Source organism: Pinus tabuliformis, chromosome 6 (genome assembly GCF_031772625.1).
Source record: "Pinus tabuliformis cultivar Carrire ecotype Pingquan chromosome 6, CPIR1, whole genome shotgun sequence".
Taxonomy (NCBI): Eukaryota; Viridiplantae; Streptophyta; class Pinopsida; order Pinales; family Pinaceae; genus Pinus; species Pinus tabuliformis.
Window position 1 is genome coordinate 329707324 of NC_142292.1, and position 14581 is coordinate 329721904.

At 40.3% G+C, this 14581-nt stretch overlaps 1 protein-coding gene across 2 annotated transcripts in view; it reads left to right on the forward strand.

Moving 5' to 3' along the window:
• Window positions 1-14581, forward strand: part of LOC149258646 (uncharacterized) — a 147240-nt gene that overhangs the window by 129168 nt on the left and 3491 nt on the right. For both annotated transcript variants that reach the window (XM_089415635.1, XM_089415638.1), the window contains exon 16: window positions 14046-14091. In XM_089415635.1, the coding sequence (XP_089271761.1) occupies window positions 14046-14091 (46 nt within the window). The remainder of the gene's footprint in view (window positions 1-14045; window positions 14092-14581) is intronic.

A 14581-nucleotide genomic window follows, 5' to 3' on the forward strand; every position in this document is an offset into this window, starting at 1 on the left:
AAAAAGAACCTTAGCTCCTTGACATTAATAAAACACATAATGTCACTTGATAAATTCCTAGGAAACACCTCCTTGGTACTTTATTTTCAACACAGATTAGGCCTCCTTTAGGTCTCGACCTCGGTTAACAATCCAACATAGGCTCGTTAGGGCCTCCGTCTAGGGCTCGACCCTTTCCAACAAAAACCCTACCTCAGAATTGAACTTCGGCCCTCTTTCCTGCGATCTTTGTTGAAGACCTTAGAATTTTAGCCCACAGATAAGAGAGATAGATGACTGATGGTTGGTGATGAATGAGCTCCAAAGCTTTTTTATTTATACTAGATGGTGGAGGAGCCAAGCGGTGACTTATGTGCCAATGTGACCCTTCATTTAGTGAGGCCGACTTGAGGAACGAGTCTTTTAATTTGCTTTTGATATTTTATAAATATATTTACCAAATGCCTCGATGATTGCTTACCCAGATAAATTTCTCACATCTAATAATATGAGAAGAGTGCCAAGCCGATTTGAACACATCAATAATAATCTCTTTTATCCATTTTTGAATTCTCTTTTGGGGCAAGATGGTTTCTCACTGGGGTAATTTGGGTTTTCCTTTGGGTAATTGGATTTCTCTTCAGGAAATTCATCCCGAAGCTGCCCAAATTTCAACACTCCCTTCAAGCTAGGGAGGAATTTTCGGCTTCACCATGTGCCTCATCTTGGATGTACATGTCTCGACATATGAGAAGCTCATCTCATCTCATAGAAGAAGAATGATCCACCACTGATGGTAGGGGAGATTGATTTACCACAACAAAGTCCATGGCAATCACATTTGACCTTGGTAATTATTACACATACCTTATCAGTCTCCAAGTCAAGCTCCATAGCATATCATAGATCTCATCTCACCTAAACAATGATGTCTTGATACAAAGAAGAAGACTGACCCACACGACAATAGGGGAGACGATTTACCACAACCAAGTCCATGGCAGTGATACATGACCTTGGTAAAGATCACACACCCTATGTCCACTGATTGACCCTCACTTAATTTGATCCTTCGTAATCAAGTGGTAGAACACCTACATCCTATACTTAGGGAGATCAATTTACCATAACCAAGTCCATGGCAGTTGCATCTAACATTAGTAAAGATCACACACACCTAAGTCTTCTCACCCATTGGCTAGATGGGCAGTAATCCCTACAAAGTTTAACCAAGTCCATGGCCCTCGGTCAATAAAGACACAGGTGACTTGCGGGTAGGATGCATATTGGGGTATGTACTCATCCAACTCCATGGTTTTAAGGAGTACCCTCACCCAGGAGCCTCCCTGCACATCCCAATTCACCAAGTCCATGGCTAGTCATAAAGATGGGGGATAGCATATGCTGAGTGTTCTCGATCAACAATGTTCCCTCACGTGGAGAGATACATTCTCCTGCACTCCAAGATGCTCTCTGAAGAATAAGGGTTTCACTTTCAACAAAGGATTGGTGAGAATGTATGCAATTTGCTCATCTGTTGAAGCCTCACTGCTTCTGTTCTGCAATAAGTCATTGTCAGAGCCTCACTACTCCCTCTGTGCTAGAGCCTCAATGCTCCATCAGTGGTAACATGTTTGAAAATCTTGTGGATAGCTTTTGAAGCCACATTGCTCGCAATTCAAACATACAAGCTGCAATATGATTAGTTGCTGCTGGATTGAGTGCAATGGAAGTTTGCTACAACACTTTTGGTTTACTTGGCATCAACATATCTCTCAAATCACAACACTGTCTCAAACCATGACTGCTTGTATCATGTAGGTATTTCAATATCAACTTTGCAGCATTCCAATATGCATGTCTAGGCTCTATCTAGCTTATGATACATGCTGCAAAGCAAGGATCCATCTTGTTGCATGCTCATCGTGGGATCCACTAGATCTAAATTTGTAGAGGAGTCTCTCAACCGCTTTAGTGTAATTCATAATGCCAAGTCTCTAACAACATACTTCTCCTGACAAGGAAGTCTCCATCATCTCTCTTTTACACTTCTAATATCAAGAAGTGGATCACCTTGGGCTCAGAGGTCAACTCCCTTTGGTGTTGAATGATGAGATGATGTGATCCTATCAAAAATAAACTATTAGCATATAAAACCAAATATCAAAGACATACCTTCTATCTTGAAAAGAGGATGGTGTTCGCATAAGATGTCCATCAATCCAAGCATGCCAAGCCCAGGGGACTTGCTTGAGACCATATGAGTCTCCATCTCATGTACGTCAAAGCCCTACGACAACTCCAAGTATGCTTCTTCCTTAAGTAAATCATGTAGGAAGCCAACTTCACATATATCTGATAATAGTGCATCTGACAATAGATGCTAGGATCTTATCATAGTCCTTTTATCATTGATGAACTTTCTATCGTGGAAGTACCTGACACTGTTGTGTCTTTGTCATCTAGAATCGTTCTCAGATGAAGTACATATTGCTCTCAACATCTCATCTGATTGTTATATTGTTAATTTTAGGTCTGTTCTATGCTTAGAGCAATTTATTTCAATTTTCACAGTTAGCTCAATATCTTTTCCAGATTAGCAATCACATCAGCATTAAAGTAAACTGCAAATAGAACATAAACATAAATCGCAGAAGACAAGCCAAGACAAGAGGACATAAGATGTGGCGCTAGCCAGGGACAAACCCCAATGTGGGGAAACCCTTGATCAATTCTTCTTATATGTTCTTCAATAGTTCAACACAGAGGAGAGAGAGATAGTACGTTTACAATAGAAGTCAACACTTTGACTTATCTAGATAAGAGCATAGATCATCTCTAATAAGATGATACATGAGATCAGTTGAAGACATGTTGCTTCAACTGATTCTCCAAGGTGACTCCTTCACCTATCGTTGTGTTGCATTTTGTCATCATGCTGCAGACATCATCACTATGCTACATCTCATCATGCTTCATTAATCATGACTGTACCCATCACTGTACTGCATTATGTGCCATTGCTGCACCATGTTGCCATACTGACCTATGTGTTGGATGCATCTTGCTTGCTTGTTGTCCCTAGCTTGCTTGCTGTTCCTAGCATGCTTATTGTCCTTTGCATGCTTGCTGTTGCATACTAGTTGTCCCTTGCATGCTAACTGTAACATTGCATGCTTGGTGTATTTGCTGCCAAACACCATACAACTGTCCCAATGTTAGTTGTCCCTTGCATGCTGCTCTCCTTCGGAGACAGATGCTCTAGATGTTTCGGCTGTTCTCGGCAGTTCCGAAAGTTTTGGCTTTTCCCGGCAGTTCCGGCTTTTCCCGACAGTTCCGGCAGTTTCGACTTTTGCCCTCTGCGTTAGCTTTCCCCGCTGTTCCGGCAATTCCGGCTATTCTCGGCAGTTCCGGCTGTTCCGACAATTCTGGTTATTCCCGACAGTTTCGGCAGTTCTCGACAGTTCCCGACAGTTCCGGTAGTTTCGACAGTTCCTGCAGTTTCGGCTTTTCCTGGCAGTTCTAGTAGTTCCGGCAATTTCGACTATTCCCGGCAGTTTCGGCAGTTCTGGCAATTCCAGCTATTCCCGACAGTTCTGGCAATTCCGACAGTTCTGACTTTTCCCGGTAGTTTCGGCACAGTGTTACTTGGGAGAGGGAGCGAAAACGGGAGCGGGAGCGACATTTTCAAAAGCTCTTGATTTGGGAGCGAATCCCGGAGCGATTTTTATATAGTATATATATTTTTTATATTTTGATACATATATGTCAACAAAAACATGTAGAATGATGAATTAGATATAAAAAACATAAAAATACATAGATTGATCATTGAACCATATAACATCAATGATCTAGAAGTTATAATATTCATCAACCACGTCCATAATTGAGTCTCGTGAATCATGATTCATCAATCTTAAAGTTTCAACTTCAAGCTTTCAAAACTGAAAATTCAATATATAACATTTATCATCATTGACCACCAAAGTTGTACTTGTAAGCTAAGTTTAACCATTACAAGAAATAATATCTAACTATTAAAAACTTAACATGAAATGAAATGTTATAAAATGAATTATGAAATGAAATGAAACAACTTTCACGAAGCATCATATCCATAATTCAGAATCATTACCAATGAGTTATAATTGCCAACTTCAAACTTCAAACTTTCATTGTCACGACTCACAGTCATATATTGTTTACAAAAAATATCATTATGATATGAAAGAGTTAAGAGTCAAGACTCAACAATTATGAAAACTAATAGAAACTAGAAAAGACAAGTAAACTGTAAATCTATTATCTACTATTGCACATGGCCCTTGCCACGAGAGTCTAATGTATGAGCAGGTCGTGGTGGTCTTCTAGGAGTCTCCCGCACAGACCGACGACCAGAACTAGAAGGCACATGCCCTCCACGTGAGGGTGTAGATGGAGGTGGCGACAACAAAAGAACAAGACTCGGAATTCGAGCACTGCTACTAGATGGTGGAGGTGGCATGGTTGTTGCTTCATCTTCCTCCCTTATAAGTTCCTCTTCCAGTTCTTCAAGATGTATAGTGCCAACCTCCAAATTGTCATCCTCTGGGTGGTTGTCCCAGATTTTATATGTTGGATCCTCATAAGCTCGATCACAGTAATGACTCAACAACCTCAAGTTGTAGTGCACATAAACCAAGCTTTCTGCCCGGTTTTCATTGAGTATCTGCTGCTTCATCTTCCTCCCAGTTCCTCTTCCAGTTCTTCAAGATGTATAGTGCCAACCTCCAAATTGTCATCCTCTGGGTGGTTGTCCCAGATTTTATATGTTGGATCCTCATAAGCTCGATCACAGTAATGACTCAACAACCTCAAGTTGTAGTGCACATAAACCAAGCTTTCTGCCCGGTTTTCATTGAGTCTGTTTCTTTTCACATTATGTATGAAGTTGTAGGTGCTCCAACACCTCTCTGCAGAAGAAGTATTTACAACCTGTGATAGAACTTTTTTTGCCAATTTTGGCAAAATTCCATGGCCACCATATGTTTCCCACCATGTGAGAGCATCAAATCTGTCTCTGTCTTCCATTGCATGGAAGGTACCAAACAAACCAGTGTTACTGAAGTATCTGCCTATTTCAAGGCGCACACTAGCACATTCCTCCCTGTCAGGTATCAACTTTTCTAATGCTTCCAAATATCCTTTAGATACCTCTTCATCTATATGGGGTTTGGTCCTAACCCCACCCCCTGGTGCAGGTTGGCCCAACTAAGATGTAGAGTAGTATTTTGGTGTAAGGATATAGGCCAAGCAATGTAGTGGAAGATTAAGTTTATTCCACCGTACACACACAAAATCGTGAATCAGTTTGTACAAGTTGGGATCATTGTTATGAACATTATCTTTTATTTGCCCCAACATGGCATCCATCTGCTCATACACCTCGCCAATCACTGGTTTATCTGTATTTGCAAACCGAATCATGTGATAAATGGGCTTGGTGAAATCCAATACTTGCCTCATACGTGCTGAAAACATACCATCAAGAGCGGCCTCCTCCACCAGTTCAAAACCTTTCCTGTCGGCTGCATTTGTAGCCCTTTCCTTTAAAACGTGCCAGTGTGGACTTGATACCATGCTAGACATTGACTCTCTTACCTTCAAAAGGCGCCTGAAGGTGAGGTAATAGCTACCAAATCTAGTCCTCGCAATCTTCAACAACTCCAATCTTGAGTGACTGCCAAAAAGGCCATGGGTATTGCTATGGTTTGTAATAAATTTTATCATTTGTTTGCCTTTCTTGTACAAATCACCAATCCATTTGTATGGTTCATTTTTGTTCTTAACGACATCATGCATCAAAAGGTTCAATGTGTGAACCAAACACGTAGACCAAAATATGTTGGGGTATTTATCCTCAATAATTGCTCCCGCTGCCTTACAATTAGGAGCATTATCAGTGATGACTTGGATGACATTGTATGGCCCAATACGGTCAATTGTTTCAAGTAATGCTTCTACAATGTTGATGGCGGTCTTGAACTTGTCTGAGTAATCATATGCTGAAAGAAAGATGGCACCACTAACAGGCACAACAAGAACACTTATCAATGGCTTGCCTTTTACATTTGTGCATCCATCAGATACAATGGACACCCCATGGTCTGTCCAAGAACTTGTCATTCTGTTCAAAGAATGTGATATTTTTGCTTTTTCATGATCAAATCCAATGGTTCTTGCCTTGTCATACCTAGGGCTCTTGTATCCTTTAGGGGCATCATTTATGGCAGAAACCATTTCGTGCCAACAAGGTGAGCGAAGAACATTGAATGGTATCCCACATGCATAGAGAAACCTGTAAACGTTTGAATCCACATCATTCCTACACCCTTCATCAGGGAGCGGAATTTTTTTTACTAGGAGCGTGCTCCCGACCCGCTCCTGCGCGGATTGGGAGTGGGATCGGGGGGGGGGGGGGGGTGTGCTCCCTCACAACTCTGTTCCAGTAGTTCTGGCTTTTCCCGGCAGTTCCAGCTTTTCCCGACAGTTCCAGCTTTTCCCGGCAATTCCAGCGTTTCCCGGCTATTCCCGGCAGTTACGGCTTCTGCCCTCTGGATTAGGGCAGCGTTATCCCTTAAAATCTCTCCTCCTAAAACCCAAAGATAAGTAGAGAGGAAGAGATCCCAAGTGTGTTGAAATGACTTGAAGGCCACCTCTATTTATACTAAAAAGTTGAGCACAAGTGGGGTTTATTTGGTTGCTGGCTGACCTTGATGAATTGTCCCATAACACAAATAAATTCATATCTCCATGAATACTTATCGGAATCGGATGATCTTTAGATCAATCCTACACCTCTTGATGAGAGGGATCCAAGAAAAATATCAGCTTCCATTAATAAGATGACCCCCATGCAGTTTGGCCCTAGTTGCCAATTTTAACATATATTCAATCTGACAATCTACTCCCTCTAAATAGGAAGCCTCTTTAGTCATAGTCATCAACCTGGGAGACTGCAATCCTTCTTTCAAGCTCTGAGCTCTTGTCCATTTTCAAGCGTCACTATTAATTACAGGGTGGTTCTACATCCTCCTTAATCTCGATACTGAGGACTAGATCCTTTCATTCACTTGATGTACTTGATGACCCCAAAACAAGAGCAAGAGCAATAATAACAAAGTAAATAAACAATGTTTCTATGAGGAGAATCCTCTACATTTTGAGCTTCATGTTGTCATCATCTATTGCAAGTTTCATCCAGAAGACTATTGTCTTTCTTCTCTAGATATGAGAGTGGCTCCCTCATTCTCCTGCACTAGCTCCCGCGTGTAGTTAACTCTTCCTGCGATACTCTTCATCTTGATGGCTCTCAAGATGGATCTGCTTTCCTTGATCAGATCCTCATTCAAGAAGTTAAGGGAAGAAGCATTTGGTTAGCCAATTAATTATGTAGGAAGAATGAATAGTAGTCTAAGAAAATAAATCAACATAAACAAAAATAGTGTCACAAAGAAATAACATAAGTCTTGAAGGTACTTATCTTTAATGAGGATTGTAGGAAGCTATTATCTCCCTCTTGATCCTGCCTCCTCCTTACCACGAGGCACCACTATCCATCAACCATATGTCAATGATGTCTGCAAATGAAGAAATGCTTCCTCTTGAACACCACCTGTATCCTTAATTTCCTTCTTGGGCAGCCAAGCCCAATTATCAATGTAAATGATGACCACTGGATTTGCATGATACCATCTCCTATTGGGTAGGAGACAAGCACAACTAGTGGTACTCTGGATTTGTCATAGGTACTTGAATAACACAATAACTTTTCATTGATCATATCATATCATGAAAATTCTGAATCACACTAGGCAATGCTATTGAACCTGAGCCTTTTTCATATCTAAGGCCACTCCTAGGGTTTATCCCAAACCATAACCTTTATTTGTAAGAACAAGGGCTCCCTAGGTTTTCCTCCTAACCATAGCTTTCTTTTAGATCTCCAACATCTTCATCTCTTTCACTCTGCTTGATCAAGAAATCCATCATAGGTGTCTACACGGGGTTGATCTCAATGACTTTTCTTCAACCTATCCCTGATACCATGTTAAAGTTTTAACCTATGTTACTGGATCTGGGAGGCATAGGGGTTGGATCCACGGATCTGTTATGGATCCAGATCCAGACGCTGGGATTCGCTCAGGATTCGCACAGATGAAAAATTGTACGCACGGACGAAAAATTGTACAGTTGAAAAATGTCAACGTTAGCCTAAGTCATCACATTCTCTGAATTTCATCCATAAAATTTGAAATTTGCCGCATACGAAGAGACGCCACAAAAATTCGGTGTTGGTTGGCCATTACATTTAACCAGTGTTCCCCGAGGACGCGTCCCCTAGGGTCGGGTGCGCGCACCCCTCACACCCCACGCACCTGGGACGGGGGGACGTTTGGGGAAATGTTTCCCCACGTCCCCCTTTTGGGAGACGTTGCCCCCCCTCAAAATCCAGCAGACTTAACAGTTTTTTAGGAATTCAGGATTCGATGGATTGCAATGTTTCCATTGCATTTTGTCATGTATAAGGGTATGGAATTAGTATTTAATCAAGAACACCGAGCCCTTTGTGTACTTTAGAGCAATGTTTTACGACTCCGACTCCGACTCCGACTCGGCCGAGGATCGACTCCGACTCCGACTCCGACTCGGTAATGACTCGGCCGGCTCGATTTCAATGACTCGGTCGTTGTAAAAAATACATTAAATATTTATTTTTTTTTATAAAAAAACATAATTTTAAATATTTTAAACATAATTTTAAAGATTTTCATTCATGTTTCCAAACACACAGCATTATAATATAGATGGAAGACAACATATGATCAAAGTAGGCTCATGAACCAATCCATTATATCAAAATGGTACCCAATGGCAATACATAGTCAACTGTCATACATGATCAAAGACTCAAAACAAAATACAAATAACCAAGGAGGCTAGAAATGGCCTCTACAACAAAAGTAAACTGTGATGGTGACCAGACTCCAATACTAGTACTACTGGCTAGTAGCTACTGCCAGAGGAGCCAAGATCATCTCGACCAATCTCTGGATCATCATCATCAGAGTCAGACAAGGGGCCCCATGCCTCCTCCTCATCATCATCGTCTCCAACTGCAACTGTAGAAGTGGTGCCAGTACCACTAGCAGGCTGTGCAGCAGATGCAAGCTGAGATAGAGTAGATATGCGGCTGCGCTTCTGTCGTGGCTGAGCAGAGGAAGCACCTACAACTGGAGTCCTACTCCTTGCTGGCTGTGAGTCTGAGGCTGGTGGATCGGGATCTGCATTCAACTGAACAGGCTGAAGTTGATGTTCCAGTTCAAGTTCATCAAGATCCTCATCAGGATCAAACTCTGGTGGACGACTCTCCACTACCCAATCTGATGTTGGATCAATGTCTTCCAACACAATGGGATCTGAATCAGGTCTTTTGTTCAGCAATTGGTTCCGTCTGAGCCGAAGGTTGTATTGGACAAAAACTAGATCATTCAACCGTTTTTGCTCCAAACGGTTTCTCTTCTTTGTGTGAATCCTCTCAAAGACAGACCAATTGCGCTCACACCCAAATGCACTGCAAGTTTGACTCAAAATACGAATTGCAAACTTTTGCAATTGAGGGCACTGGCCACCAAAGGCCTCCCACCATTGTGCTGCAAAAAACATAGGAGTGTAATGAATTATGAGTTAGATGAAGGCTGAAGCTCAACAAAATTACAAATTATATCTAACTTTCAAATTATAAATGATTTAACAAACTTTAGTCTTTAATAAAAAAAGTAAAACTGTAAAACCATTAAGAAATTGAAAATTGAAATTTTTGTTTACCTGGCTCATCTGCTTCTCTTGCAATCTTTGCTAGGTTCTTCCCAAAGGTACCTGTTGCATTGCTGAAGGATGTGACCTGTTGATGTATCTGCAGCTGATCAGACTCCGATGGGATCATGCGTTCAATGCAATCAACCAGTCCATCTCTGACCTCCCCCCTCAAAGCTCCTGACTCCTTAGCTTTATAATGATACCGTGGGTTCAAAAAATACCCAGCTGCATGTATAGGGCGATGGAGTTGATTGTTCCATCTTTCATCAATGATTGCCCAAATGGGCCCATACTTTGCCACTCTATCCTTGTATGCTGTCTTTATTTGCTCCTTTGCTTGATCCATAGCCTCATAAATGAAGCCCATAGCCAACTGCAACACCTTAACTAGTGGCTCAACAAGCTTCACAATCTCTGCTGCCTTTCTCCAAAAAGTTTCATCATGGACTTTCCTTTTCAATTCTCTGCCTTCTGGTTTGTTAGACCAATTGCTTTGATTCCATTCATCACTGGAAAACATTTTTTGCAAGTTTCTATGTTGGGAAAGCATAGATTGCAATGTCAAAAAATGTGTAGCAAATCTAGTGATGGCAGGCCTAATAATATCCTTGCCTCCAGTGTGTTTCCTCATGAGACTCAAAACCAGTGTATGATTGTAGATAAATTTTGTTATGCTTTTGGCATTATCTACAGTGTTTCTGACCCAATCTAATTTTCCAATATCCTCAAGCATGAGGTCTATGCAATGTGCAGCGCATGGGGTCCAAAAGATGGTCTTGTGTTTTTCCTCTAACAGTTTACCAGCAAGAACATAGTTAGAGGCATTGTCTGTGATGATTTGAACAACATTAGCCACCCCCACATCCTCAATAACCTCATCCAATAGCTGAAACAACAAGTGGCCATCTTTTACCTTATCTGATGCATCAACTGATTTTAAAAACATGGTTCCCTGTGGGCAGAAGACAAGAAAGTTTATGATGGTACGGTTTCTTTGATCAGTCCATCCATCTGACATGATGGTACACCCTGTTCTTGCCCATGAGTCCCTGAACTCTTGCAAATACTCATTAATGGATTGAATTTCTTTCTGCAAACGAAACCCCCTTAGCTCTTGCATAGTAGGGCCTTTGAAGCCTTTTCCAGCAGCATGTATGGCATCAAACATAGGCTCATAATATGGTGAACGAGCAGCATTAAAGGGGATATCAGCATCATACCACCATCTAGCTATGTAGTCACAAGCAGTCTCCCTCAATTCTTTCTTCCAATGGTCATCTAAAGTGGGCTGAATTTGACCTTTACTAACTTCAGGACCATGTGCATCTGATGGAGAGGAGGGAGTGAAATAACTTTTGATAGTCACATCACCCTTCATTCTACCCTTTCCCTTATCTTGAACAGAACCAAAAGAGGGAGGAACATAACGGAAAGGGTTGGATGCCTCAGTTTGAGGGATAGAGGAAGAACCCTCAAAATCATAGTGGGGGTTGGTAGCCATCATTCTTTGTATCTCCCTCTTCCTCCCAATTTCATCCTGTATCTCTTTTTGCCTAGCCTTATCTTCTTTAAATTTTTCAAAGCTGGCCAACAAATTCTTTCTAATCTCCTCAATTTCATCAGAGGGACATGCGGTAATTTGGCCTTTAATCCCTGCCAAGTGTTGTTTCAGCCTATGAATCCCCCCAGGACCTTCCTTAATTTTCCTATGGCAAAACTTGCAATGCATCTGACTATCAACCATTTCAACATATGCCCAAGCAGGATCTTTTGCTCTAGGTGCCATTTTTTGACTAGGAAAACAATATGAAAATGAAAAAAAAATAAAATTGATTCAATGTTCATTTATTTGACAAAAAACACTCTCTAAGCTTTCTTGATATGCACCTAAAATTTACTAAGCAAAAACAGATTTATAGAGGTGGAAAAAAATACCTCCAGGCACAAACTGCCTCCTCAAGCTTGCTCCAAGAATCAGCTCCTCAATGCTGCTCCAAATGGTTGCCCAAGAAGCTCCTCACTCCGGCTACAATGCTCCTCCAAGACTCCTCACTGCTGCTCCAAAACAAGCTCAAGAACTGCTCACTAATTCTCAAAGAAGACTCTCACTCAAATGCATAAGACTGCTGTGAGTGAATGAGAGCATTTGGCTGTCTTAAATAGGGTTTGGGAGGGGGAAATGGACCCCAAAAGCATTTAACAATTTACCATTACCCTTTGGAATCCATAAACTGAATTTAACTTTACCAAAAATCACAAAAAAGTGAATTTATTTCATGTTTTACGCTGCCCAGCCGTAGGTTCTTTGACTCGGCCGAGTCATAACGGACCCGGCCGGGTTGACTGAGTCACATATGACTCGGCCGAGTCATTGGATGACTCGGCCGAGTCATATGTGACTCGGTCAACCGAGCCGGGTTGCTGGCCGGGTCAATATTTTTGGTGATGGCTCGGTTCGAAACGGCCGATTCGGAGTTGAAACGGGCGGGTTGTAAAACAATGCTTTAGAGTGACTTTTAGACTCATCACTCCATTGTTTTTGAGTTTAGTTATATCAATTTACTATTCTAGTCTTTAGATTTCAATATCTATTATAATCTATTTTGCTTAGTACTAATTAGATTCTAGAATGATGAATGATGAAGTTTAATTTTAAATCAATTTAGAATCTAGAATGATGAATATGTATTGGAGTATTTCATTATTGAATCTCGTGGTCTATGGATGAATCATGTATGTATTAGTAAGGATGATGAGTATGGATCAATGTATTTCATTACTTAATTCAATTATGTATGTATCATTGTATTTATGCTTTTATTATTGAATATGAATTTGATATATATATATATTAAAAAAGAATTATATACCCCGGCATCCCCCTATCCCCCTAAATTTCCATAAAATTTGAGGGTACTCCCACACGTCCCCCCTAAATTTCCCTAAAATTTGAGGGTACTGCCACACGTCCCCCTTTTGTGTCTCCCCGCACCCGCGTCTCCCCATTCCAGAGTCTTGGTGGAACATTGCATTTAACCCATCAACACAGTCTTTTAATAATAGAAAACCCTCATAGTTTTAAATGTTTCCAAAGGTAATGCTATGGAATGTGCACGCGAGTCTCCATCGAATGTGCTGTCCGTCATGCTGGAATTCGCTATTGTGCTTCCATTGAAAATGCTAATTGCTGTGCTGTGCTGTAATCTGAATATGTTGCCTGCGCTGATTGTCGTGCTGTAATTTGATTGTGTTGAAATATGTTGTCAGTAACGCTGGAATGCGCCCGGGGCCTCAACCCAGTGTGCCCTTGGTTCAATGTTGTGCTGCTCCGTTTTTGATCCATAGTGGTCCAATGGATGCGCCAAATTGATATATTAATTAAATCACTCAGCATATTGCGCATTCACCACAACGATTTTTAAAATATAAGTTTACTAAATTCTGGGATAGTGTAATTAGTTTCATATATATATATATATATAATTTTATAAATGAAATAATAATATTATTATATAAATAAAAGGAGTATGAGATTTGATATAAATGATATATATTTTAAACATTATATAATTATGCAGATAAGTAATATATATATATATATATATATATATATATATATATATATTTTTTTTTTTTTTTTTTAATTATAAAAATATATTTACACTGTTGGTGCTTGTCATTTGTTTGCCGTAGCCAGATCCTGGCTTTTAAAAAAATGGCGAATCTGTATCCGTATTCAAATCTGTATCCGGATCCGCATCCTGGTAACTTAGATTGCAAGGAACTTTTAGATTCTCTGCTATACCCCATGTGCCCTCCATGTGATCTATCTTAAGTAAAACCATGCATATTCTGTTAGTTATTTTGCTTCTGTTCATAGTCACAGGATTTAGTTTTCAGGCAAATATAACTCCTTGTGGGTATTGGAAATAAATACTCCTTTAAAACCATTAAATGTACTAGTTCACGGATTGCGGTGGAAGTAGCCAGTCACCAGTCCATGATCTCAACGACAATTTTAAAACCTTCTATCTGCAAAAGCAAATATGGTTCTGCATGTTAGTAGTAGATAGTTTATTTTGTATTTGCTCTAGATTTCATGCCTGATATTTTTCTTCGTCATGTATTTTGGTGTAAAGCTGGGATACTATAGATGTTTCTGATTTGTATATTATATGATTCTTTCGCTCTGGTGTTTCTTGCAGCTTTGAAGAGTCCATTTGTTCCCTCACTTCTCACTCTGATAAGGAGGTAATAGTTCCCTTCCATTAATGACAGTGACTGCTTTCCTTGCTGTTGAATGAGTTTCAACAATCATTAATTTTAAATATCTAGGGGTAAATGCTTTCAATTTTTGGAGTTTGAATTCATTTTGTAATGGTAAATATGATTTCTAGCATCTACTGATATACTAGGTGTAGATAGTCTTGCTTGACTGAATGAAGTCTAAAGTAGGGTTTGCGAATAGATGTTGTAGTTATGTTGTGTGCTCTTTACCGATCCTTTTATAACAATATGTGGGAATGAAAGACATGCTAACATGTGCACAAGAATAGTTCAACCTCTATCAAGTTGATTTGAAGCACATATTTTTAAGTGCATTGCATGAAACTCCAAGCATTGACTTCTTTCATGTTCATTTTATCACCAAATTCACAGTGAGTTGTTAATAGGATTGCTGAATTTTGCCCTGGTGATGATGTAGTCACTAGGCTCTGTTTTAGTGTTACCTGTAAGTGCT